Consider the following 24,733-nt stretch of genomic DNA (forward strand, 5'->3'; position numbering starts at 1 on the left):
TTTCCTCCTGACAGAGCTGGTGTAACTGAGTCAGGTTTTTAGGCCTCCTTGCTCACACAAGCTTTTTCAGTTCTGCCCACACATTTTCTATAGGACTGAGGTCAGGGATTTGTGATGGCCATTCCAATACCTTGACTTTGTTGTCCTTAAGCCATTTTGCCACAACTTTGGAAGTATGCTTGGGGTCATTGTTCATTTGGAAGACCCATTTGCAACCAAGCTTTAACCTTGAGAGGTTGCTTCAATACATCCACATAATTTTCCTCCCTCATGATTTCATCTATTTTGTGAAGTGCACCAGTCCCTCCTGCAGCAAAGCACCCCCACAACATGATGCTGTCATCCCCGTGCTTCATGGTTGGGATGGTGTTCTTCGGCTTGCAAGCCCCCCCTTTTTCCTCCAAACATAACGATGGTCATTATGGCCAAACAGTTCCATTTTTGTTTCATCAGATCAGAGGACATTTCTCCAAACAGTATGATCTTTGTCCCTATGTGCAGTTGCAAACTGTGGCTTCATCCTTGCTGAGTGGCCTTTCAGGTTATGTTGATATAGGACTCATTTTGCTGTGGATATACAGTGGGGCAAAAAAGTATTTAGTCAGCCACCAATTGTGCAAGTTCTCCCACTTAAAAAGATGAGAGAGGCCTGTAATGTTCATCATAGGTACACTTCAACTATGACAGACAAAATTAGGAAAAACAATCCAGAAAATCACATTGTAGGATTTTTAATGAATTTATTTGCAAATTATGGTGGAAAATAAGTATTTGGTCACCTACAAACAAGCAAGATTTCTGGCTCTCACAGACCTGTAACTTCTTCTTTAAGAGGCTCCTCTGTCCTCCACTCGTTACCTGTATTAATGGCACCTGTTTGAACTTGTTATCAATATAAAAGACACCTGTCCACAACCTCAAACAGTCACACTCCAAACTCCACTATGGCCAAGACCAAAGAGCTGTCAAAGGACACCAGAAACAAAATTGTAGACCTGCACCAGGCTGGGAAGACTGAATCTGCAATAGGTAAGCAGCTTGGTTTGAAGAAATCAACTGTGGGAGCAATTATTAGGAAATGGAAGACATACAAGACCACTGATAATCTCCCTCGATCTGGGGCTCCACGCAAGATCTCACCCCGTGGGGTCAAAATTATCACAAGAACGGTGAGCAAAAATCCCAGAACCACACGGGGGGACCTAGTGAATGACCTGCAGAGAGCTGGGACCAAAGTAACAAAGCCTACCATCAGTAACACACTACGCCGCCAGGGACTCAAATCCTGCAGTGCCAGACGTGTCCCCCTGCTTAAGCCAGTACATGTCCAGGCCCGTCTGAAGTTTGCTAGAGAGCATTTGGATGATCCAGAAGAAGATTGGGAGAATGTCATATGGTCAGATGAAACCAAAATATAACTTTTGGGTAAAAACTCAACTCGTCATGTTTGGAGGACAAAGAATGCTGAGTTGCATCCAAAGAACACCATATCTACTGTGAAGCATGGGGGTGGAAACATCATGCTTTGGGGCTGTTTTTCTGCAAAGGGACCAGGACGACTGATCCGTGTAAAGGACAGAATGAATGGGGCCATGTATCGTGAGATTTTGAGTGAAAACCTCCTTCCATCAGCAAGGGCATTGAAGATGAAACGTGGCTGGGTCTTTCAGCATGACAATGATCCCAAACACACCGCCCGGGCAACGAAGGAGTGGCTTCGTAAGAAGCATTTCAAGGTCCTGGAGTGGCCTAGCCAGTCTCCAGATCTCAACCCCATAGAAAATCTTTGGAGGGAGTTGAAAGTCCGTGTTGCCCAGCAACAGCCCCAAAACATCACTGCTCTAGAGGAGATCTGCATGGAGGAATGGGCCAAAATACCAGCAACAGTGTGTGAAAAACTTGGGAAGACTTACAGAAAACTTTGACCTCTGTCATTGCCAACAAAGGGTATATAACAAAGTATTGAGATAAACTTTTGTTATTGACCAAATACTTATTTTCCACCATAATTTGCAAATAAATTCATTAAAAATCCTACAATGTGATTTTCTGGATTTATTTTTCTCATTTTGCCTGTCATAGTTGAAGTGTACCTATGATGAAAATTACAGGCCTCTCTCATTTTTTTAAGTGGGAGAACTTGCACAATTGGTGGTGACTAAATACTTTTTTGCCCCACTGTATATAATTTTGTACCTGTTCCCTCCAGAATCTTCACACGGTCCCTTGCTGTTGTTCTGGGATTGATTTGCACTTTTCACACCAAAGTACGTTCATCTCAAGGAGACAGAACGCGTCTCCTTCCTCAGCGGTATGACGGCTGCGTGGTCCCATGGTGTTTATACTTGCATACTATATTTTGTACAGATGAACGTGGTACCTTCAGGCGTTTGGAAATTGCTCCCAAGGATGAACCAGACTTGTGGAGGTCTACAATTTCTTGGAGGTCTTGGCTGATTTCTTTTGATTTTCCCATGATGTCAAGCAAAGAGGCACTGAGTTTGAAGGTAGGCCTTGAAATACATCCACAGGTACACCTCCAATTGACTCAAATTATGTCAATTAGCCTAACAGAAGCTTCTAAAGCCATGACATAATTTTCTGGAATTTTCCAAGCTGTTTAAAGGCACAGTCATCTTAGTGTATTGTATGTAAACTTCTGACCCACTGGAATTGTGATACAGTGAATTATAAGTGAAATAGTCTGTCTGTAAACAATTGTTGGAAAAATTACTTGTGTCATGCACAAAGTAGATGTCCTAACCGACTTGCCAAAACTATAGTTTGTTAACAAGAAATTTGTGGAGTGGTTGAAAAACGAGTTTTAATGACTCCAACCTAAGTGTATGTAAACTTCCGACTTCAACTGTACATGGATTTGCTCAACAACAAAAGTTCACAAAACATTTAAGGGTTACTCACATGTGGGGGTGCACCTCGGAGGCGGTGCAGATGCAGTTGTCGTGGGAGATGGTGAATTCGTGGTACAGCACCCAGGAGGGGGGGTTGAGGCGCGGCCGGCGACACAGGTAGGAGGAGAAGGGGTGGAGGTGAGCCACGTGACGGTGAGTCAACAGGAGGTAGTTACCTGAGCCGTCCACATCATGAGCCACCTGAAAAAGAGAGGAGAGGGGAAGGGAGAAGATGAGATCGAGAGAAACAAATACAGAAAGAACAGGAGAGACCGGGGGGGGCAAAAGACAGAGAGAGAGACACCAGAATGGAAAGAGAGGAGAATGTGAACATTTTGACAGACAGTAAGACAAAGACAAAGAGAGGAGGAAGAAATAGGGGGAGGATAGAGAGAAAGGTTAAGGTCTATAGACACAAACAAATGTTAGACACAAACAAACTAAATTACATCTTAAATGGAGAAGTGGACTGATGAGTCCTTTTACCTTGAGGAAGAACCCTGAGATGAGTGCACGCTTGATATTAGTGCAGTTGTCTTGGCAACCAAAGGAAGGAGGCGAGACGGGCAACTCTATTCGCTGCATCACCTCCAGCAGCTCCGCCCTGATCACCACAGCCAATCGTAATGCGGCGGGGTTCAGGAAGTTGGTAGTACACCAGGCATCATCCTCATTGTCTAAAATATGAATCAGAGAAACACACATATTAATATTCAAGGAGTAGAGATTGTGTGAAATGCATGTCTGTTCCATGCCTATGTGTGTAGATCCATGAGTGTGTGTGTGTGTGTGTGGTATATGGTCTCACGCTGTATGTAGGCGTTGTAGATGTTGATGAGGGTGAGGTGGTCTCCCTCGTTGTGCAACAGGGGGCGTCTGTGAGTGGCTGCTGCCTCCTCTCTCTGGGGTGTGGGGGTCACAAAGCAGGGGGAAGCTGGGAACACACACAGGTGGAGAATTTAAATGAATGACTGTTCAAAAACATAAATCTAAGTTATGGAAACAAAACAAAGCAATATTTTGTAATGCATGTAAAAAGGGTTAGTAAAGGCTCATTTTACAGCCAGTAATAAGCACCTTGGACAGTGTATGTGTGTGCCGTGTGTACCTGTGAGCATGGCAGCGATGGTGAGCAGCTCGTTGACACAGTCAAACTCGCAGGCAGCGATGAGGGCCTTGGCCAGCGGGGGCTCCAGGGGCAGCTCTGACATAATGATGCCCACCTCAGATAGGTTCCCATCATCATCCAGTGCTGCCAGGTAGTCCAGGTCCTCTAGAGCCTGCATCAGAGCCTCTGGAGCTGAGGGAGGGAGAGAGGAGAGAATAAAAGAGAGAGTGAGGATTGAAGATAATGACGGATATGGAAAGATCTTATATTTTGCCTGATAACACAAAATAGAAGGCACCTAGTAAAAACATGAATCCTACATGAATCCCATGAATGGGTTCAAATATATTTAAAAAAAATCTCAATTACTTTTACATACATTCAAAGTAAGTATTCAGATATATTTTATTTGAAAAGAAAAGTAGTTGAATATTTTAATGTATTTGCAAATACACTTGGAAAGTATTTGAAAATACTAAATGCATTTAAACCAGGTATTAGAAAATAGTATTTGAAATAAACATTTGAAAATACAATTTGGTAGACTATTTGACTTTTACAAATAACCATTCAAATACTGAAATAAAAGTACTTGTTTTTGTGCAGTGTAATTGAAAATAGTCAAATACAAAGAAAAAAGTATTTTAAATACCATATACTCAAATACACATGTATTCGAACCCAGGTCTGGTGCAAGGTGCACTTTATTCATTCAAAGGAAACAGGGCTGAACTAGCTAGATGATGCACGGCCCTCCTTACCAGGCCTGTCCAGGAACTTGCACTGGCCCATGTCGGCGATGTCCAGTCTCTTGAGCAGCAGCACCAGGTGGCTGAGGTTCTCCTCCACCACCCCCGGGCTGCGGGTCTCCGCCATGCCCTCCACATACAGAGCCTGGGGGTACAGACGTAAACACAGACCTGGAGGAACAGGAGAGAGGGTTCAGAAGAATACACAGAGAGAGGATAGTTGTCCTGTAACAGCTTTGTATGTCCCTTCTGTCCATGATGATTTCTTACAACAGATTTGATTGACCTTAACCTACCTGGTAGGTCACCGTTTACCCTCTGCGTCCGCATGTCTGCCTGCTGCCGGCTGATTGGACGCAGGACCTGGGAGTCTGCTCTAATTTGAGGGTTGTAAACCTATGAGACGGAGGCAGGAAGAGTGGGAGGTTATGCATGGCACTGGGACTGGGTGCACCTCAAAAGTCTATTGAGGTTATGCAGTATTGTGGTTATTGTGGCCACACACAGAGATTCATACAAAGCTCGCCCTCTACATGGCAAATCTGACCATAATTCCATCCTCCTGATTCCTGCTTACAAGCAAAATTAAAGCAGGAAGCATTGACTAGGTCAATAAAAAAGTGGTCAGATGAAGAAGATGCTAACCTACAGGACTGTTTTGCTATGGAATTGGCATTGAGGAGTACACCACATCTGTCATTGGCTTCATCGATAAGTGCATCGATGACGTCGTCCCCACAGTGACGTACGTACATACCCCAACCAGAAGCCATGGATTACAGGCAGCATCCGCACTGAGCTAAAGGCTAGAGCTACCGCTTTCAAGGAGCGGGACTCTAACCCAGAAGCTTCTAAGAAATCCCGCTATGCCCTCTGACGTACCATCAAACAGGCAAAGCGTCAATACAGGACTAAGATCGAGTCGTACTACACCGACTCTGACGCTCGTCGGATGTGGCAGGGCCTGCAAACCATTACAGACTACAAAGGGAAGAACAGCCGAGAGCTGCCCAGTGACACGAGCCTACCGGATGAGCTAAACTACTTCTATGCTCGCTTCGAGGAAAATAACACTGAAACATGCATGAGAGCACCAGCTGTACAGGATGTGTGTGATCACGCTCTCCGCAGCCGATGTGAATAAGATCTTTACACAGGTCAATATTCACAAGGCCGCAGGGCCAGACGGATTACCAGGACGTGTACTGCGAGCATGCGCATACCAACTAGCAAGTGTCTTCACTGACATTTTCAACCTCTCCCTGTCCGAGTCTGTAATACCAACATGTTTTAAGCAGACCACCATAGTGCCTGTGCCCAAGAACACTAAGGTAACCTGCCTAAATGACTACCGACCCGTAGCACTCGCGTCTGTAGCCATGAAGTGCTTTGAAAGGCTGGTCATGGCTCACATCAACACCATCATCCCTGAAACCCTAGACCCACTCCAATTTGCATACCGCCCCAACAGATCCACAGATGATGTAGTCTCGATTGCACTCCACACTGCCCTTTCCCACCTGGACAAAAGGAACACCTATGTGAGAATGCTATTCATTGACCAAAGCTTAGTGTTCAACACCATAGTGCCCTCAAAGCTCATCAATAAGCTAAGGACCTTTGGACTAAACACCTCCCTCTGCAACTGACGGGCCACCCCCAGGTGGTAAGGGTAGGCAACAACACATCCGCCACGTTGATCCTCAACACAGGGGCCTGGTATGGCAACTGCTCGGCCTCTGACCGCAAGGCACTACAGAGGGTAGTGCGAGCGGCCCAGTACATCACTGGGGCCAAGCTTCCTGCCATCCAGGACCTCTATACCAGGCGGTGTCAGAGGAAGGCCCTAAAAATTGTCAAAGACTCCAGCCACCCTAGTCATAGAATTTCTCTCTGCTACCACACAGCAAGCGGTACCGGAGTACCAAGTCTCGGTCCAAGAGGCTTCTAAACAGCTTCTACCGCCAAGTCATAAGACTCCTGAACGTGGCTACCCAGACTACTCGCATTGCCCCCCAGTGGTGTGGGGAGGGGGTGGGCCCTCACCACGGCCACTCTGTTGTCATCTATGAATTCAGTTGAAGTCGGAAGTTTACATGCACTTAGGTTGGAGTCGTTTTTCAACCACTCCACAAGTTTCTTGTTAACAAACTATAGTTTTGGCAAGTCGGTTAGGACATCTACTTTGTGCATGACACAAGTAATTTTTCCAACAATTGTTTACAGATTATTTACCTGTATCACAATTCCAGTGGGTCAGAAGTTTACATACACTAAGTTGACTGTGCCTTTAAACAGCTTGGAAAATTCCAGAAAATTATGTCATGGCTTTAGAAGCTTCTGATAGGCTAATTGACATCATTTGATTCAATTGGAGGTTTACCTGTGGATGTATTTCAAGGCCTACCTTCAAACTCAGTGCCTCTTTGCTTGACATCAGGGGAAAATCAAAAGAAATCAGCCAAGACCTCAGAAATTTTTTTATTGTAGACCTCCACAAGTCTGGTTCATCCTTGGGAGCAATTTCCAAACGCCTGAAGGTACCACGTTCATCTGTACAAACAATAGTACGCAAGAATAAACACCATGGGACCACGCAGCCGTCATACCGCTCAGGAAGGAGACGCGTTCTGTCTCCTAGAAATGAACGTATTTTGGTGCAAAAAGTGCAAATCAATCCCAGAACAAAGGCAAAGGACCTTGTGAAGATGCTGGTGGAAACAGGTACAAAAGTATCTATATCCACAGTAAAACGAGTCCTATATCGACATAACCTGAAAGGCCACTCAGCAAGGAAGAAGCCACTGCTCCAAAACCGCCATAAAAAAAGCAGACTACAGTTTGCAACTGCTCATGGGGACAAAGGTCGTACTTTTTGGAGAAATGTCCTCTGGTCTGATGAAACAAAAATAGAACTGTTTGGCCATAATGACCTTAGTTATGTTTGGAGGAAAAAAGGGGATGCTTGCAAGCCGAAGAACACCATCCCAACCGTGAAGCACGGGAGTGGCAGCATCATGTTGCGGGGGTGCTTTGCTGCAGGAATGACTGGTGCACTTCACAAAATAGATGGCATCATGAGGGAGGAAAATTATGTGGATATATTGAAGCAACATCTCAAGACATCAGTCAGGAAGTTAAAGCTTGGTCGCAAATGGGTCTTCCAAATGGACAATAACCCCAAGCATACTTCCAAAGTTGTGGCAAAATGGCTTAAGGACAACAAAGTCAAGGTATTGGAATGGCCATCACAAATCCCTGACCTCAATCCTATAGAAAATGTGTGGGCAGAACTGAAAAAGCTTGTGCGAGCAAGGAGGCCTACAAATCTGACTCAGTTACACCAGTTCTGTCAGGAGGAAAGGGCCAAAATTCACCGAACTAATTGTGGGAAGCTTGTGGAAGGCTACCCGAAACGTTTGACCCAAGTTAAACAATTTTAAGGCAATGCTACCAAATACTAATTGAGTGTATGTAAACTTCTGACCCACTGGGAATGTGATGAAAGAAATAAAAGCTGAAATAAATCATTCTCTCAACTATTATTCTGACATTTCACATTCTTAAAATAAAGTGGTGATCCTAACTGACCTAAGACAGGGAATTTTTACTAAGATTAAATGTCAGGAATTGTGAAAAACTGAATTTAAATGTATTTGGCTAAGGTGTATGTAAACTTCCGACTTCAACTGTAGTCACTTTAATTTACTCTACCTACATGTACATACTACCTCAACTAACCAGTGCCCCCGCATATTGACTCTGTACCGACTCTGTTTATATTGTTATTTTTTACTGCTGCTCTTTAATTACTTACTTTTATCTCTTATTCTTATCCGTAATTTTTGAAACTGCTGAAACTGGTTAGAGGCTCGTAGTAAGCATTTCACTCTAAGGTCTACACCTGCTGTATTCGGCACATGTGACTAATAAAATCTGATTTGATTTGAGATGTGCCAGCTGTGTAGGATAGTGCAACACATACTCCTCCTCCTTCCCATCTCTAATAAATTAGTACTCACTGTCTTAAGTTGCATGCCTGTGTCTATGACATAGCGGACTCCAGATAGAGAGAAGGAGGCCTCCCCCAAGGTGTCTGTGAGGATGACCCTGCGCCTCGCTCCCGTCCCCATCCCTATCCCTGGCCCTTCCAGTCCTTCAGACCCATTGGACCCCTCCGTGTCCCCAGAAGGCCCCTCTGGCTCGGCTTCATAGACGCGCTGGGTAGCCCCTCCAAGGCCTGCGTGGAGGTGCAGAACTCTGAGGGTCCCCAGCTGAGGGCTCAGGGCCACAGACTCCTTCTCCAGCAGAGAGCCACACTCGTCAATCTCCTGAGAGAGAGGGAGGAGAGAGAAGAAAGGTTTGAGAAAACATACTGTTCTATCCTGGGCACTTAGTCAATCTCTTGAGAAATGTTAAGTCCTGGCATTCTAAAAATCGTCCAGCCATAACAAAAGTGAATTAGTGGACAAGTAGATAGAGTAATTTAAATGAAATGAGAACATGCTATTTATGCTACCTACATGCAGTGAAATGTAGTGTGTAAGGTACACATTGTCCCAAATGCATCCACTCTTTCCTCTCTCCACTCTGCCCCTCCAAGTCTATCATTTTTTCCCTCCATATGGCAGCTGAGTGGGAGTAGCTATGCTAACCAGTTAAAGGGATTGCACATAGGGCACAGAGGGCATTTAAAGGGGAAGAGTGGAACCAACTTCTCATCTTTGCCCTTACCCCACCCACTGCCTCCTTGCCCTGGTAAAGTCTCCATACTTTGTAATGGCTTCTTCTACTTAAGCTAGCTAGAACAATGGGTTTTCATTGTTTTAAAAAGTAAAAACATTTATCTATTTGAGCGTATTGGGACCTCTGTCCCTGTGCCCGTTCTCCTTTCTCATGTCTCTCCCCCTCTCGCACCCTCCCTCTTTGTTTCCCTCTCCCTAAACAGACAGTGCTTATCTGTGTCCTTGTTTACTTTGTTTACAGTGAGTCTTAACCAGATCCGTCCTCCTGGCTAGCTAGCTCTGTGTTTTGCAGCCTTGGCATCAACTACTGTACCGAAGTCCTGGTCTGCCTCAGGATTTGAAACCATATCCAGGAATTAGGCGAGGAGCTAGGGTGTGGTGATGTTGACATAGTGGCAGTGTGTGTGTGAGAGAAGTGGATGTGAATATGATGGGGCTCTGTGCTCTCTCTCTCTGCACGGCATGTACAGTTGAAGTCGGAAGTTTACATACGCCTTAGCCAAATACATTTAAACTCAGTTTTTCGCAATTCCTGACATTTAATCCGAGTAATAATTCCCTGTTTTAGGTCAGTTAGGATCACCACTTTATTTTAAGAATGTGAAATGTCAGAATAATAGTAGAGAGAATGATTTATTTATTATTTATCACATTCCCAGTGGGTCAGAAGTTTACATACACTTAATTAGTATTTGGTAGCATTGCCTTTAAATTGTTTAACTTGGGTCAAATGTTTTGGGTAGCATTCCACAAGCTTCCCACAATTAGTTCGGTGAACTTTGGCCCATTCCTCCTGACAGGGCTGGTGTAACTGAGTCCGGTTTTTAGGCCTCCTTGCTCGCACACGCTTTTCAGTTCTGCCCACAAATATTCTATAGGATTGAGGTCAGAGCTTTGTGATGGCCACTCCAATACCTTGACTTTGTTGTTCTTAAGCCATTTTGCCACAACGTTGGAAGTATGCTTGGGGTCATTGTCCATTTGGAAGAACCATTCGGACCAAGCTTTGACAGATGTCTTGAGATGTTGCTTCAATACAGCCACATAATTTTCCTTTCTCATGATGCCATCTATTTTGTGAAGTGCACCAGTCCCTCCTGCAGCAAAGCACTCCCACAACATGATGCTGCCACCCCTGTTCTTCACGGTTGGGATGGTGTTCTTCGGCTTGCAAGCCTCCCCCTTTTTCCTCCAAACATAACGATGGTCATTATGGCCAAACAGTTCTATCAAACCAGAGGACATTTCTCCAAAAAGTACGATCTTTGTCCCCATGTGCAGTAGCAAACCGTAGTCTGGCTTTTTTATGGCGGTTTTGGAGCAGTGGCTTCTTCCTTGCTGAGCGGCCTTTCAGGTTATGTCGATATAGGACTTGTTTTACTGTGGATATACATACTTTTGTACCTGTTTCCGTCAGCATCTTCACAAGGTACTTTGCTGTTGTTCTGGGAATGATTTGCACTTTGACAGAACGCGTCTCCTTCCTGAATGGTATGACAGCTGCATGGTCCCATGGTGTTTATACTTGCGTACTATTGTTTGTACAGATGAACGTGGTACATTCAGGCATTTGGAAATTGCTCCCAAGAATGAACCAGACTTGTGGTGGTCTACAATTTTTTTTCTGAGGTCTTGGCCGATTTCTTTTGATTTTCCCATGATGTCAAGCAAAGAGGCACTGAGTTTGAAGGTAGGCCTTGAAATACATCCACCGGTACACCTCCAATTGACTCAAATTATGTCAATTAGCCTATCAGAAGCTTCTAAAGCCATGACATCATTTTCTGGAATTTTCCAAGCTCTTTAAAGGCACAGTCAACTTAGTGTATGTAAACTTCTGACCCACTGGAATTGTGATACAGTGAATTATAAGTGAAATAATCTGTCTGTAAACAATTGTTGGGAAAATGACTTGTGTTATGCACAAAGTAGATGTCCTAACCGACTTGCCAAAACTATAGTTTGTTAACAAGAAATTTGTGGAGTGGTTGAAAAACAAGTTTTAATGACTCCAACCTAAGTGTATGTAAACTTCCAACTTCAACTGTATGTGTATTCTGGATGCGTTAAACAGGACACCTGACCCACCCTGATGCCATTCAGCAGTCTAAGATTACAGTGTCCCTGTTTCTCTGTCCCCAGGGTGAGAGGCAACAACAGACAAGGAAGATGGCATGTTACAAAACACAGCATTAAGAAACAACACAGTTCAATAGGGATTTACATGTAGAAGGAAGTCTAGCAGAAACTGACAAGAGGTGGGATAGAAAGGAAGGTCATTTAGCAGACACTTTTATCCAAAACGACTTACATTTAACCCATAATATATTCATATACTGTGTGGCCCGTGCGGTAAAATAATACCACAAGTCTGCTGTTGCATGCACCGACTAATCCTAACTAACTCGACCCAATGTAACCCACTGAGCCTTCTGAACCATTTCTCCGTACCAGCAGTAGGACTACTGGGCATCTATTGTCTAATGATATGATAAGGGTAAAAACTGCCCCAGTAGTTGATGAGACTAGCTATATATATTTAGTATAACGTGTGTGTGTGTGTGCATCTACCTGGGCACTGGAGAGAAAGACCATGACATCCCCTTCCTCTCCCCTGCGGTGGAGATCCAACACCATGTAACATGCTGCTGCCGCAGACTCCCTCCCTCCAGGATCCCTGTACACCGTTTCCACGACAACCGGTGGCCTCCTCCTTGTCTCTGTGTCGGGTGTATCTCTGACGGGCCGGTCCTCATCCACGACAGGCTCATCCAGCGTTAGAACCGGAACTCCCTCACCCAGGAAGGTGGCGAGGCTGGAGGCAAGGGAGGGGTCGGTGAGGAGGACCACGCGGAGGTCGTCGGGGCGCTGGCAGCACACGTCCAGCAGCAAGCCCAGAAGGACGTCGGAGGGCACAGTGCGCTCCTGAACCTCATCCACCACCAGCACCCCATACTGACGCAGCAGGGGGTCCGACATCATCTCCCCCAGGAGCAGAGAGTCACTGACGAACCTGAGAGAGGGAGGGGGGAGAGAGAGGGTGAGGGGGGAAGAGGGATCAGGGAGAGAAACAACCCCATCCCTTAATCCTATTGTCTTGCACTATTGTAAACCTCAGGGGAGAGAAAGAGAGAGGAGGAAACAAGGACTACAATATTCTTTCCCAGGTCGGGGAGAGCTTAAAGGAGGGTGGATAAATGAGTTAGAAGAAGATGAGTACGAAACGTGCCATCAGATTGGGTGATGTGTGTGTACCCAAGCTTGCACCTATGTGGTATGTGTGTGTACATACACATGCGCCAATGTTCATGCACACCTGGGTGTCTACATCTCTCCTCACCTAAGTAGTGTATCAGGGGTACAGCCATCGTCGTGGGGGACCCAGTAGCCCACCTCCAGGCCCAGACTCAGGTCCATCTCATCAGCCACCCTGAGGGCCAGACTCCCTGCAGCCACAGCATAGGGCTGGGAACAGCACACCAAGCCCTGAGAGAACTCATGGGACAGGGCGTACTCCACACACCACTGGGGCACCTGGGAGAGAGAGGATGAGGGAGAGAGAAAGAGGGAGACTAAGTGAGAGACTGATATGCACACAAAGTCAGTGTGTATAGCGTGATAGCCTGTGTGCTTAGTTGCTTGAGTTAGTACAGCTGTCTGTCTTTCTGTCTATCTTCAGTGTCTGAATATTGTGTACGCTTGGAGGGTCCCTAACCATATGTGTGTACGAGTGTGAATGTGTGTATCCTATGCCTACCTGTATGTTTGGCATGTTTCCCCACCTTTGCTTTCTCTTGGCTCTTCATCACCAGTGCTAATGTGTGTGCCTATACCTGTGTGCGTGTTTTGTATGTACTTTGCATGCCTCTTACCTGTGTGCTCTTGCCTGTGCCACTGGGGGCACTGACCACCACCATGCTGTGTGTCTCCAGGTGCTCCAGCAGGCGGTACTTGAGGCCCCACAAGGGAAGCGTCTTCCTCTCCTCCAGCAGAGAGTAGTAGCGTGATGAGAAGGGCAAGCCATCATACGGGTTCACCTCCAGGTCCCCCAGGCCGCCCTCCTCCCCCACCTCATCCTCTAGGTCCCCGGACAGTAGAGAGGACATGGAGAGAGAGTCTAGGGCGGAGGGGGGGCGAAGGGTGGGGGGGGACGTTGTCAAGGGGGTGGCCACGGAGGGTGACGACATCATCGCAGGGTGGGTTGGGGAGAGGGGATGTGGGTGGTAACGGAGTGACTGGAGATTACCTGGGAAGAGGATCAGAGAAGAGATGCTGTTGTGTTGAAAGTTGTATAGCAAGTTTTAGATTTCACCCAACTTAGTTGATTGACCCCTGTCACTGAAGGAAATGTAATATACACTATCAGTCAAACGTTTGAACACACCTACTCATTCCAGGTTTTTAAAATATTTTTTACTATTTTCTAACACATATGAGAGATCATGTATAAACCAAAAAAAGTGTTAAACAAATCAAAATATATTTTATATTTAAGATTCTTCAAAGTAGCCACCCTTTGCCTTGATGACAGCTTTACACACTCTTGGCATTCCCTCAACCAGCTTGATGAGGTAGTCACCTGGAACACATTTAAATTAATAGGTGCCTTGTTAAAAGTTAATTTGTGGAATTTCTTTCCTTCTTAATGCGTTTCAGCCAATCAGTTGTGTTGTGACAAGGTAGGGGGCTATATAAAAGATAGCCATATTTGGTAAAAGACCAAGTCCATATTATGGCGAGAACTGCTGAAATAAGCAAAGAGAAACGACAGTCCATCATTACTTTAAGACATGAAGGTCAGTCAATCAGAAAAGTGTCAAAAACCATCAAGCGCTATGATGAAACTGGCTCTCATGAGGACTGCCACAGGAAAGGAATACCCAGAGTTACCTCTGCTGCAGGGGATACGTTTATTAGAGTTAACTGCACCTCAGATTGCATCCCAAAGAAATGCTTCACAGAGTTCAACAGACACATCTCAACATCAACTGTTCAGAGGAGACTACGTGAATCAGGCCTTCATGGTGGAATTGCTGCAAAGAAACCACTTCTAAAGGACACCAATAAGAAGAAGAGACTTGCTTGGGCCAAGAAACCCGAGCAATGGACATTAGACCGGTGGAAATCTGTCCTTTGGTCTGATGAGTCCAAATTTTAGATTTTTGGTTCCAACCGCTGTGTCTTTGTGAGACGCAGAGTAAGTGAACGGATGATCTTTCATGTGTGGTTCCCACCATGGAGCATGCAGGAGGAGGTATGATGGTGTGGGGGTGCTTTGCTGGTGACACTGTCTGTGATTTATTTAGAATTCAAGGCACACTTAACCAGCATGGCTACCACAGCATTCTGCAGTGATACGCCATCCCATCTGGTTTGCGTTTAGTGGGACTATCATATGTTTTTCAACAGGACAATGACCCAACACACCTCCAGGCTGTATGAGGGTTATTTGACCAAGAAGGAGAGTGAATAAGATGTATAAACTGATGGTAGAAGTCTAAGTGTTATTGTTTATTAGTTTACTCCAATTGGGGGAAGGGTGATAGGGTTTGCGGGGAATAATAAAGGTATATTCAAAAAAAATATATATATATATATCTATATAGGTATGTATATGTATATATATATATGTATGCATATGTATATGTATATGTATGGGTATGTACGTGTATGTATATGGATATATATATATTTACCCAAAAAATATATGGGGGATTGGAAATGATGCAGACAATTACATTGATGGAAGCAACAATCTTTCCGCAATATTAAGCTGATCCACCCCCTGGGAAAAAAGGGGGGGGGGAAAGGAGAGTGATGGAGTGGTGCATCAGATGGCCTGGCCTCTACAATCACCCGACCTCAACCCAACCGCAGAGTGAAGGAAAAGCAGCCAACAAGCGCTTAGCATATGGGGGAACTCATTCAAAATGGTTGGAAAAGCATTCCAGCTGAAGCTGGTTGAGAGAATGCCAAGTGTGCAAAGCTGTCATCAAGGCAAAGGGTGGCTACTTTGAAGAATCTCAAATATAAAATATATTTTGATGTGTTTAACACTTTTTTGGTTACTGCATGATTCCATATGTGTTATTTAATAGTTTTGATGTAAAGAAAAACACTTGAATGAGTAGGTTTTTCCAAACTCTTGACTGGTATTGTATATCATATGTTATTTCAAAAATATGATGTATGATTCTGAGAGAGAAAGTTTAATGTAGTGTAAGAAGCCTCAAACCTTTCACAGGGCAATGTCAACCTTGACTAAATACGTATATAGTAACAGTTGTGCTATACAGAGTGCATAATTTCTAGTGTAGTCACTGAAGGCCTAGGAAGTCAGACAGCTTCAGTCAGAAAGCACAGAGCAGCTGTAGCTCTGTACAGCAGCTGTGGGCCTGTGCTATCCCATTCACTCCTGGAATGTCTGCATTTGCACAGTAGACATTAAGCAATACACAGACTTGCACTTACTGACACATGTACTCACTTATGGTTAACACCCACTCTAGACTAAGGCTGTCTTTGTACATTCACAAGAAATCTCTGATAAAAATGGTATAAGAGTAACTTAACTAAAACGATGGATAAAATAATTGATATGACTCTAAGATGGATGGGATGGGTACAATATGAATATACTGCATGAAATAAGTAGGCTACGGTTCTTACATAAGGTAATAAGAGCTTGGGTAGATTTTGTAATGGGTACACCTCAATTGATATGTCAACAAACAGAAGTGGCAAGAGGTTTGGCCTAGCTACACTATATACACAAAAGTATGTGGATACCCTTTAAATTAGTGGATTTGGCCATTTCAGCCACACCGGTTACTGACACACACACAGCCATGCAATCTCCATAGACAAACATTGGCAGTAGAATGGCCTTACTGAAGAGCTCAGTGACTTTCAATGTGGCACCATCATAACCTTTCAAACAAGTCAGTTTGTCAAATTTCTGCTCTGCTAGAGTTGCCCCAGTCAACTATAACAGGCTGACTACACCGCTCGCGTCGCGTGTGTGAGCGTTGCAAAATAAATTTAGAAATGTTATTAAATTATTGCGCACCAACGAGCGCCTGCGTTGCCAAGAGATAAAATATAATTCAGTTCTATTTCTGACGCAGATCGCACTGCAAGTTCTGCCTCTCCCATCTCCTCATTGGTTTATAGAAGCAGGTACCCACGTGCCATCTCCTCAATGGTTATACCCAGTGGGTGACTGAAAGACGAATGAAGTCAGTGGCGGTAATGCACCTAATTTATGAAAGTTGCCAATCGCAATATAAAGTCAAGAGAAGAAAAAGCATGGAAGGAGGAGAGATGACTAGAAACGATTCAGTTGACCGTTTTATGTGTGGATTAATTGGCAGAGTAGAGGACCTTGTGCATTTCAGGTAAAATAACAACTCAATGTTTATATCCCAGGACAAATTAGCTAGCAACAGCATGCTAGCTAAAAAGGACAAATTAGCTAGCAAGTGCAAGCTAGCTAGCTAAATTGCCATAAATGCTTCTCGACCTGTCCCCAAATTAATACAATTGGTTCAGAGTTTGTTTTGATATTTTAACCTGCATGTACATTTATGCACGATGGCGTACGATGGCGCACGATGGCGTACGATGGCGCACACGCGCAGCCGGTTTGGGTTCCGTGTAAGTGCTGTTATTGTGAAGTGGAAACGTCTAGGAGCAGTGTTGTGTTCGAGACCATCTAAAGCGAGACCGATTCAAAACCAAGACCGGAGCGAATCGAGTCCGAGTCAAGACCAAGACCTGAGGGGGGAGCGAGACCGGGAGGGAGACGAGGGGTCCGAGACCAAGTCAAGACCAAGATCAGAAAAATACGAGTCCAATTCAAGACCATGATTGTAATTTTGTCAAATCGCCACCATAATAAGAGTTTAAAATGTCCAGTATGTCTGTGTCATATTTCAGAACAACATATGGTGCTTCTACACCTGCATTGCTTGCTGTTTGGGGTTTTAGGCTGGGTTTCTGTACAGCACTTTGCGATATCAGCTGATGTACGAAGGGCTATATAAATACATTTGATTTGATTTGATTTTAGACATTCAGAATGGTGGAAAAAATGCATGCTGAAAGGCAAATAGAGCCACATTACACATTTAAAAATATATATAATATTTAAAAAATAATAATAATTATATACAGTGGGGAGAACAAGTATTTGATACACTGCCGATTTTGCAGGTTTTCCTACTTACAAAGCATGTAAAGGTCTGTCATTTTTATCATAGGTACACTTCAACTGTGAGAGACGGAATCTAAAACTAAAATCCAGAAAATCACATTGTATGATTTTTAAGTAATTCATTTGTATTTTATTGCATGACATAAGTATTTGATCACCTACACACCAGTAAGAATTCCGGCTCTCACAGACCTGTTAGTTTTTCTTTAAGAAGCCCTCCTGTTCTCCACTCATTACCTGTATTAACTGCACCTGTTTGAACTCGTTACCTGTATAAAAGACACCTGTCCACACACTCAATCAAACAGATTCCAACCTCTCAACAATGGCCAAGACCAGAGAGCTGTGTAAGGACATCAGGGATAAAATTGTAGACCTGCACAAGGCTGGGATGGGCTACAGGACAATAGGCAAGCAGCTTGGTGAGAAGGCAACAACTGTTGGCGCAATTATTAGAAAATGGAAGAAGTTCAAGATGACGGTCAATCACCCTCGGTCTGGGGCTCCATGCAAGATCTCACCTTGTGGGGCATCAATAATCATGAGGAAGGTGAGGGATCAGCCCAGAACTACACGGCAGGACCTGGTCAAAGACCTGAAGAGAGCTGGGACCACAGTCTCAAAGAAAACCATTAGTAACACACTACGCCGTCATGGATTAAAATCCTGCAGCGCACGCAAGGTCCCCTTGCTCAAGCCAGCGCATGTCCAGGCCCGTCTGAAGTTTGCCAATGACCATCTGGATGATCCAGAGGAGGAATGGGAGAAGGTCATGTGGTCTGATGAGACCAAAATAGAGCTTTTTGGTCTAAACTCCACTCGCCGTGTTTGGAGGAAGAAGAAGGATGAGTACAACCCCGAGTACAACCCCAAGAACACCATCCCAACCGTGAAGCATGGAGGTGGAAACATCATTCTTTGGGGATGCTTTTCTGCAAAGGGGACAGGACGACTGCACCGTATTGAGGGGAGGATGGATGGGGCCATGTATCGCGAGATCTTGGCCAACAACCTCCTTCCTTCAGTAAGAGCATTGAAGATGGGTCGTGGCTGGGTCTTCCAGCATGACAACGACCCGAAACACACAGCCAGGGCAACTAAGGAGTGGCTCCGTAAGAAGCATCTCAAGGTCCTGGAGTGGCCTAGCCAGTCTCCAGACCTGAACCCAATAGAAAATCTTTGGAGGGAGCTGAAATCCGTATTGGCCAGCGACAGCCCCGAAACCTGAAGGATCTGGAGAAGGTCTGTATGGAGGAGTGGGCCAAAATCCCTGCTGCAGTGTGTGCAAACCTGGTCAAGAACTACAGGAAACGTATGATCTCTGTAATTGCAAACAAAGTTTTCTGTACCAAATATTAAGTTCTGCTTTTCTGATGTATCAAATACTTATGTCATGCAATAAAATGCAAATTAATTACTTAAAAATCATACAATGTGATTTTCTGGATTTTTGTTTTAGATTCCATCTCTCGCAGTTGAAGTGTACCTATGATAAAAATGACAGACCTCTACATGCTTTGTAAGTAGGAAAACCTGCAAAATTGGCAGTGTGTCAAATACTTCTCCCCACTATATATATATAAGTTCTCATTTACAACTGCGACCTGGCCAAGATAAAGCAAAGCAATGTGACAGAAACAACAACACATAGTTACAAATAAACAAACATACAGTCAATGACACAAAATAAAAGAAAAATAGAAACAAATTCTATGTACAGTGTGTGCAAATGTAGAAGAGTAGGGAGGTAGGCAATAAATAGACCCAGGAGGCAAAAATAATTACAATTTAGCATTAATACTGGAGTGATAGATGTGCAGATGATGAATGTGCAAGTAGAGATACTGGGGTGTAAAAGAGCAAGAGGGTAAGTAATAATATGGGGATGAGGTAGTCGGGTGTGCTATTTACAGATTGGCTGTGTACAGGTACAGTGATAGGTAAGCTGCTAAGACAGCTGATGCTTAAAGTTAGGGAGGGAGATATAAGACTCCCTCCCTATAAGACTTTTTGCAATTCGTTCCAGTCATTGGCAGCAGAGAACTGGAAGGAAAAGTGGCCAAAGGAAGTGTTTGCTTTGGGGATGACCAGTGCAATATACCTGCTGGAGCGTGTGCTATGGGTGGGCGTTGCAATGGTAACCAGTGAGCAGAGAGTAGGCGGGGCTTTACTTAGCAAAGACTTATAGATGACCTGGAGCCAGTGGGTTTGGCGACTGATATGTAGTGAGGGCCAGCCAACGAGAGCATACAGGTCGCAGTGGTGGGTAGTATATGGGGCTTTGGTGATAAAACGGATGGCACTGTGATAGACTACATCCAGTTTGCTGAGTAGAGTGTTGGGGGCTTGAGTGAAGCATGAGTGAAGGATACTTTGTTGCGAAATAGGAAGCCGAATCTAGATTTAATTTTGGATTGGAGATGCTTAATGTGAGTCTGGAAGGAGAGTTTACCATGTAACCAGAACCCTAGGTATTTGTAGTTGTCCACATATTCTAGGTCAGAACCGTCCAGAGTAGGGATGACAGTTGGGCAGGAGGGTGCGGGCAGCAATCGGTTGAGGAGCATGCACTTAGTTTAACTAGCATTTAAAAGCAGTTGGAGGCCACGGAAGGAGTGTTGTATGGCGTTGAAGCTCGTTTGGAGGTTTGTTAACACAGTGTCCAAAGAAGGGCCAGATGTATACAGAATGGTGTTGTCTGCGTAGAGGTGGATCAGAGAATCACCAGCAGCAAGAGCGACATCATTGATATATATAGAGAAAAGAGTTGGCCCGAGAATTGAACCCTGTGGCACCCCCATAGAGAATGCCAGAGGTCCGGACAACAGGCCCTCCGATTTGACACACTGAACTCTATCTGAGAAGTAGTTGGTGAACCAGGCGAGGCAGTCATTTGAGAAGCCAAGGCTATTGAGTCTGCCGATAAGAATGCGGTGATTGACAGAGTTGAAGGCCTTGGCCAAGTCGATGAAGATGGCTGCACAGTACTGTCTTTTATCGATGGTGGTTATGATATTGTTTAGGACCTTGATCATGGCTGAGGTGCACCCATGACCAGCTCGGAAACCAGATTGCATAGTGGAGAAGGTATGGTGGGATTCGAAATGGTCGGTGATCTGTTTATTAACTTGGCTTTCGAAGACTTTAGAAAGACAGGGCAGGATGGATATAGGTCTATAACAGTTTGGGTCTAGAGTGTCTCTCCTTTTGAAGAGGGGGATGACCGCGGCAGATTTCCAATCTTTGGGGATCTCAGATGATACGAAAGAGAGGTTGAAGAGGCTAGTAATAGGGTTTGCAACAATTTCGACTAATACTTTTAGAGAGGGTCCAGATTGTCTAGCCCAGCTGATTTGTACGGGTCCAGATTTTGCAGCTTTTTCAGAACATCAGCTGTCTGGATTTGGGTGAAGGAGAAGCAGGGGGGGGGGGTTGGGAAAGTTGCTGCAGGGGTGCTGAGATGTTGGCCAGGGTAGGGGTAGCCAGGTGGAAAGCATTGCCAGCCGTGGAAAAATGCTTATTGAAATTATTGATTATCGTAGATTTATCGGTGGTGACAGTGTTTCCTATCCTCAGTGCAGTGGGCCGCTGGGAAGAGGTGCTCTTATTCTCCATGGACCTTACAGTGTCCCAAAACTTTTGGGAATTAGTGCTACAGAAAGCAAATTTCTGTTTGAAAGAGCTAGCCTTAGCTTTCCTGACTGACTGAGTATATTGGTTCCTGACTTCCCGGAAAAGTTGCATATCGCGGGGGCTATTTGATGCTAATGCAGAATGCCACAGGATGTTTTTGTGCTGGTCAAGGGCAGACAAGTCTGGGGTGAACCAAGGGCTGTATCTGTTCTTAGTTCTACATTTTTTGAATGGGGCATGCTTATTTAAGATGGAGAGGAAAGCACTTTTGAAGAGCAACCAGGTATCCTCTACTGATGGGATGAGGTCAATATCCTTCTAGGATACCCAGTCCAGGTTGATTAGAAAGGCCTGCTCGCTGAAGTGTTTTAGGGAGCGTTTGACAGTGATGAGGGGTGGTCGTTTGACCGAGGACCCAATACGCACGCAGCCAATGAGGCTGTGATCGCTGAGATCCTGGTTGAAGACAGCAGAGGTGTATTTAGAGGGCAGGTTGGTCAGGATGATATCTAAGAGGGTGCCCATGCTTACGGATTTAGGGTTGTACCTGGTAGGTTCCTTGATGATTTGTGTGAGATTGAGGGCATCTAGCTTAGATTGTAGGACCCGGGGTGTTAAGCATGTCCCAGTTTAGATCACCTAACATTACGAACTCTGAAGATAGATGGGGGAGTGATCAATTCACATATGGAGTCCAGGGCACAACTGGGGGCCAAGGGGGGTCTATAACAAGCGGCAACGGTGAGAGACTTGTTTCTGGAAAGGTGGATTTTTAAAAGTAGAAGCTCGAATTGTTTGGGCACAGACCTGGATAGTATGAAAGAACTCTGCAGACTATCTCTGCAGTAGATTGCAACTGGTGGCGTTCCTAAGCCAGGATTCAGACACGGCTAGGACATCCGGGTTGGCGGAGTGTGCTAAAGCAGTGGATAAAATAAACTTAGAGAGGAGGCTTCTAATGTTAACATGCATGAAACCAATGTTTTTACGATTACAGAAGTCAACAAATGAGAGCGCCTGGGGAATGGGAGTGATGCTGGGGGCTGCATGGCCTGGGTTAACCTCCACATCACCAGAGGAACAAAGGAGGAGTAGGATAAGAGTACAGCTAAAGGCTAAAAGAACTGGTTGTCTAGTGCGTTTGGAACAGAGAGTAAAAGGAGCAGGTTTCTGGGCGCGGAAGAATAGATTCAAGGCATAATGTACAGACAATGGTATGGTAGAATGTGAGTACAGTGGAGGTAAGCCTAGGCATTGAGTGACGATGAGAGAGGTTTTGTCTCCAGAGGCACCATTTAAGCCAAGTGCGGTCACCGCATGTGTGGGGGGTGGAACATAAGGGCTAGCTAAGGCATATTGAGCAGGACTGGAGGCTCTACAGTGAAATAAGACAAAAATTACTAACCAAAACAGCAATAGACAAGGCATATTGACATGAGGGAGAGCCATGTGTAGCCGAGTGATCATAGGGTCCAGTGACTAGCTAGGCGAGCTGGAGGCACGGTGATTCAGACAGTTAGCAGGCTGGGGCTAGCAGCAGGCTAGCAGATGGGCCTCAGGGGAACATCCCAACGGGAGAGTCTGTTGAAACCCCCTTGGACGGTTACGTCGGCAGACCAGTCGTGATGGATCGGCAGGGCTCCGTGTCTTTAGCAAAGGGTCCAGGCCAATTGGCAGAAGAGGTATTGAAGCCCAGGAATTATCTGATGGAATTCTTCAGCTAGCCGGGAGAAGGGCCTAGCTCCAGGCTAGCTCCAGGCTAACCGGTGTTTGCTTCGGGACAGAAACTCCCTCGGACGGTTACGTCGGTAGACCAGTCATGATGGATCGGCGGGGCTCCGTGTCGGCAGAAAAGGGTCCAGGCCAATTGGCAAAAGAGGTAATTGAAGCCTAGGGATTGCTTGATGGAATCTCTTCGGCTAGCCGGGAGATGGGCCTAGTTCGAGGCTAGCTCCAGGCTAACTGGTGCTTGCTTCGGGACAGAGACGTTAGACAGGAGTAGCCACTCAGATAGCAGCTAGCTAGCTGTGATGATCCGGAGTAAAGGTTCAGAGCTTGCGGTAGGAATCCGAAGATGTGGTAGAGAAAAGCAGTCCGATATGCACTGGGTAGATATCGCGCTGTGCAGGCTGGCAGGAGTTGCCCGGGCTGAGGCTGGCAGTCCGCGTTAACGGTGATGACCGCTAGCAGTGGCTAACTGACTACTAGCTGGTAGCTAGTTAGCTCGCTAGCTTCTGAAGGGGGTTCTGGTTCAAAAGAGTAAAAATAGCAGATCCATACCACATTGGGTGAGGCGGGTTGCAGGAGAGTATGTTCAGTCCGTAGATGGAAAATGAGATTTAAAAAAATAATACAAATATATACAAAATATATCTGAAGAAAAACAATATATACAAGGGACGGGACATCCCCACTGCTACGCCATCTTGGAAAGAAGACGGCAGGATGATTAGTTAGTCATAAATGATGACTAACCCAAACACAGTAGGGAACAATGAGGGCTAAGGATTTATAAAATAACAAATATTAATAATTATTTTCAATGATGTTCTGATTTAATCTCTACAGTTTTTGTTAGAAAATGAAAGGGTTAACACCGAAAACCAAAAAAATATCCAATCAGGATTTTTCTTTGGTGGTCTATGAGGAGATAAATCTACCTAGCTAAGTCAGCCATTGGCTAGGCCATCAGACGCTTGAATGAAGGCATCTGCCATTCAACTGTACAATTGCAACATTTTGGAGTGATATTGACTTGAAATGAGTGGGACCATTTTTACAAATATTTATGGAAACTTCTGCCTTCTTGAAGGCCATCAGGCCACTGTACAATAGCAAGAAGTTACGTTTTTTGCAATGGGAAGTACTAGTTTCAATTGGGTAATGCTTAGCCTAATGGTTGTGTTTTTGAATTCTTATTGGGACCTACTAGCTTATTTTGTCCGAGTGAATGAACTGCTTATCGTTTATTAAAGTGACCAGTGATTCCATGACTATGTACAGTGCCTTGGGGATGCGAAAAAATATATATTTTTTAAATGTTTGCTAATATATAACAAATACAAAACAGATATACGTTATTTACATAAGTATTCAGACCCTTTGCTATGAGACTCGATATTGAGCTATTGTGCATCCTGTTTCCATTGATCATCCTTGAGATGTTTCTACAACTTGATTAGAGTCCACCTGTGGTAAATTCAATTGATTGGACATGATTTAGAAAGGCTCGATATTGACTCCAAGCCGGCTAATGAATGAATGAACCTAATGAACCTGTCTATATAAGGTCCCACAGTTGACACTGCATGTCAGAGCAAAAACCAAGTCATGAGGTCAAAGGATTTGTCCTTTAAAGCTCCGAGATAGGA

The 24,733-nt window shown here is 44.8% G+C and overlaps 1 protein-coding gene across 3 annotated transcripts in view; it reads right to left on the reverse strand.

The window, feature by feature from the left end:
• LOC139552339 (ATP-dependent RNA helicase DQX1-like) overlaps nucleotides 1–24,733 on the reverse strand; it is a 30,755-nt gene that overhangs the window by 1,763 nt on the left and 4,259 nt on the right. For all 3 annotated transcript variants that reach the window (XM_071363975.1, XM_071363974.1, XM_071363973.1), the window contains 10 exons: nucleotides 13,387–13,760; nucleotides 12,855–13,048; nucleotides 12,086–12,527; nucleotides 8,792–9,100; nucleotides 5,066–5,165; nucleotides 4,782–4,940; nucleotides 4,021–4,212; nucleotides 3,721–3,846; nucleotides 3,399–3,589; nucleotides 2,923–3,113 (listed from right to left, as the gene is read on the reverse strand). In XM_071363975.1, coding sequence (XP_071220076.1) covers nucleotides 2,923–3,113; nucleotides 3,399–3,589; nucleotides 3,721–3,846; nucleotides 4,021–4,212; nucleotides 4,782–4,940; nucleotides 5,066–5,165; nucleotides 8,792–9,100; nucleotides 12,086–12,527; nucleotides 12,855–13,048; nucleotides 13,387–13,704 — 2,222 coding nt within the window. In that variant the 5' untranslated portion in view covers nucleotides 13,705–13,760. The remainder of the gene's footprint in view (nucleotides 1–2,922; nucleotides 3,114–3,398; nucleotides 3,590–3,720; nucleotides 3,847–4,020; nucleotides 4,213–4,781; nucleotides 4,941–5,065; nucleotides 5,166–8,791; nucleotides 9,101–12,085; nucleotides 12,528–12,854; nucleotides 13,049–13,386; nucleotides 13,761–24,733) is intronic.

This window comes from Salvelinus alpinus, chromosome 24 (assembly GCF_045679555.1).
Source record: "Salvelinus alpinus chromosome 24, SLU_Salpinus.1, whole genome shotgun sequence".
Taxonomy (NCBI): domain Eukaryota; kingdom Metazoa; phylum Chordata; class Actinopteri; order Salmoniformes; family Salmonidae; genus Salvelinus; species Salvelinus alpinus.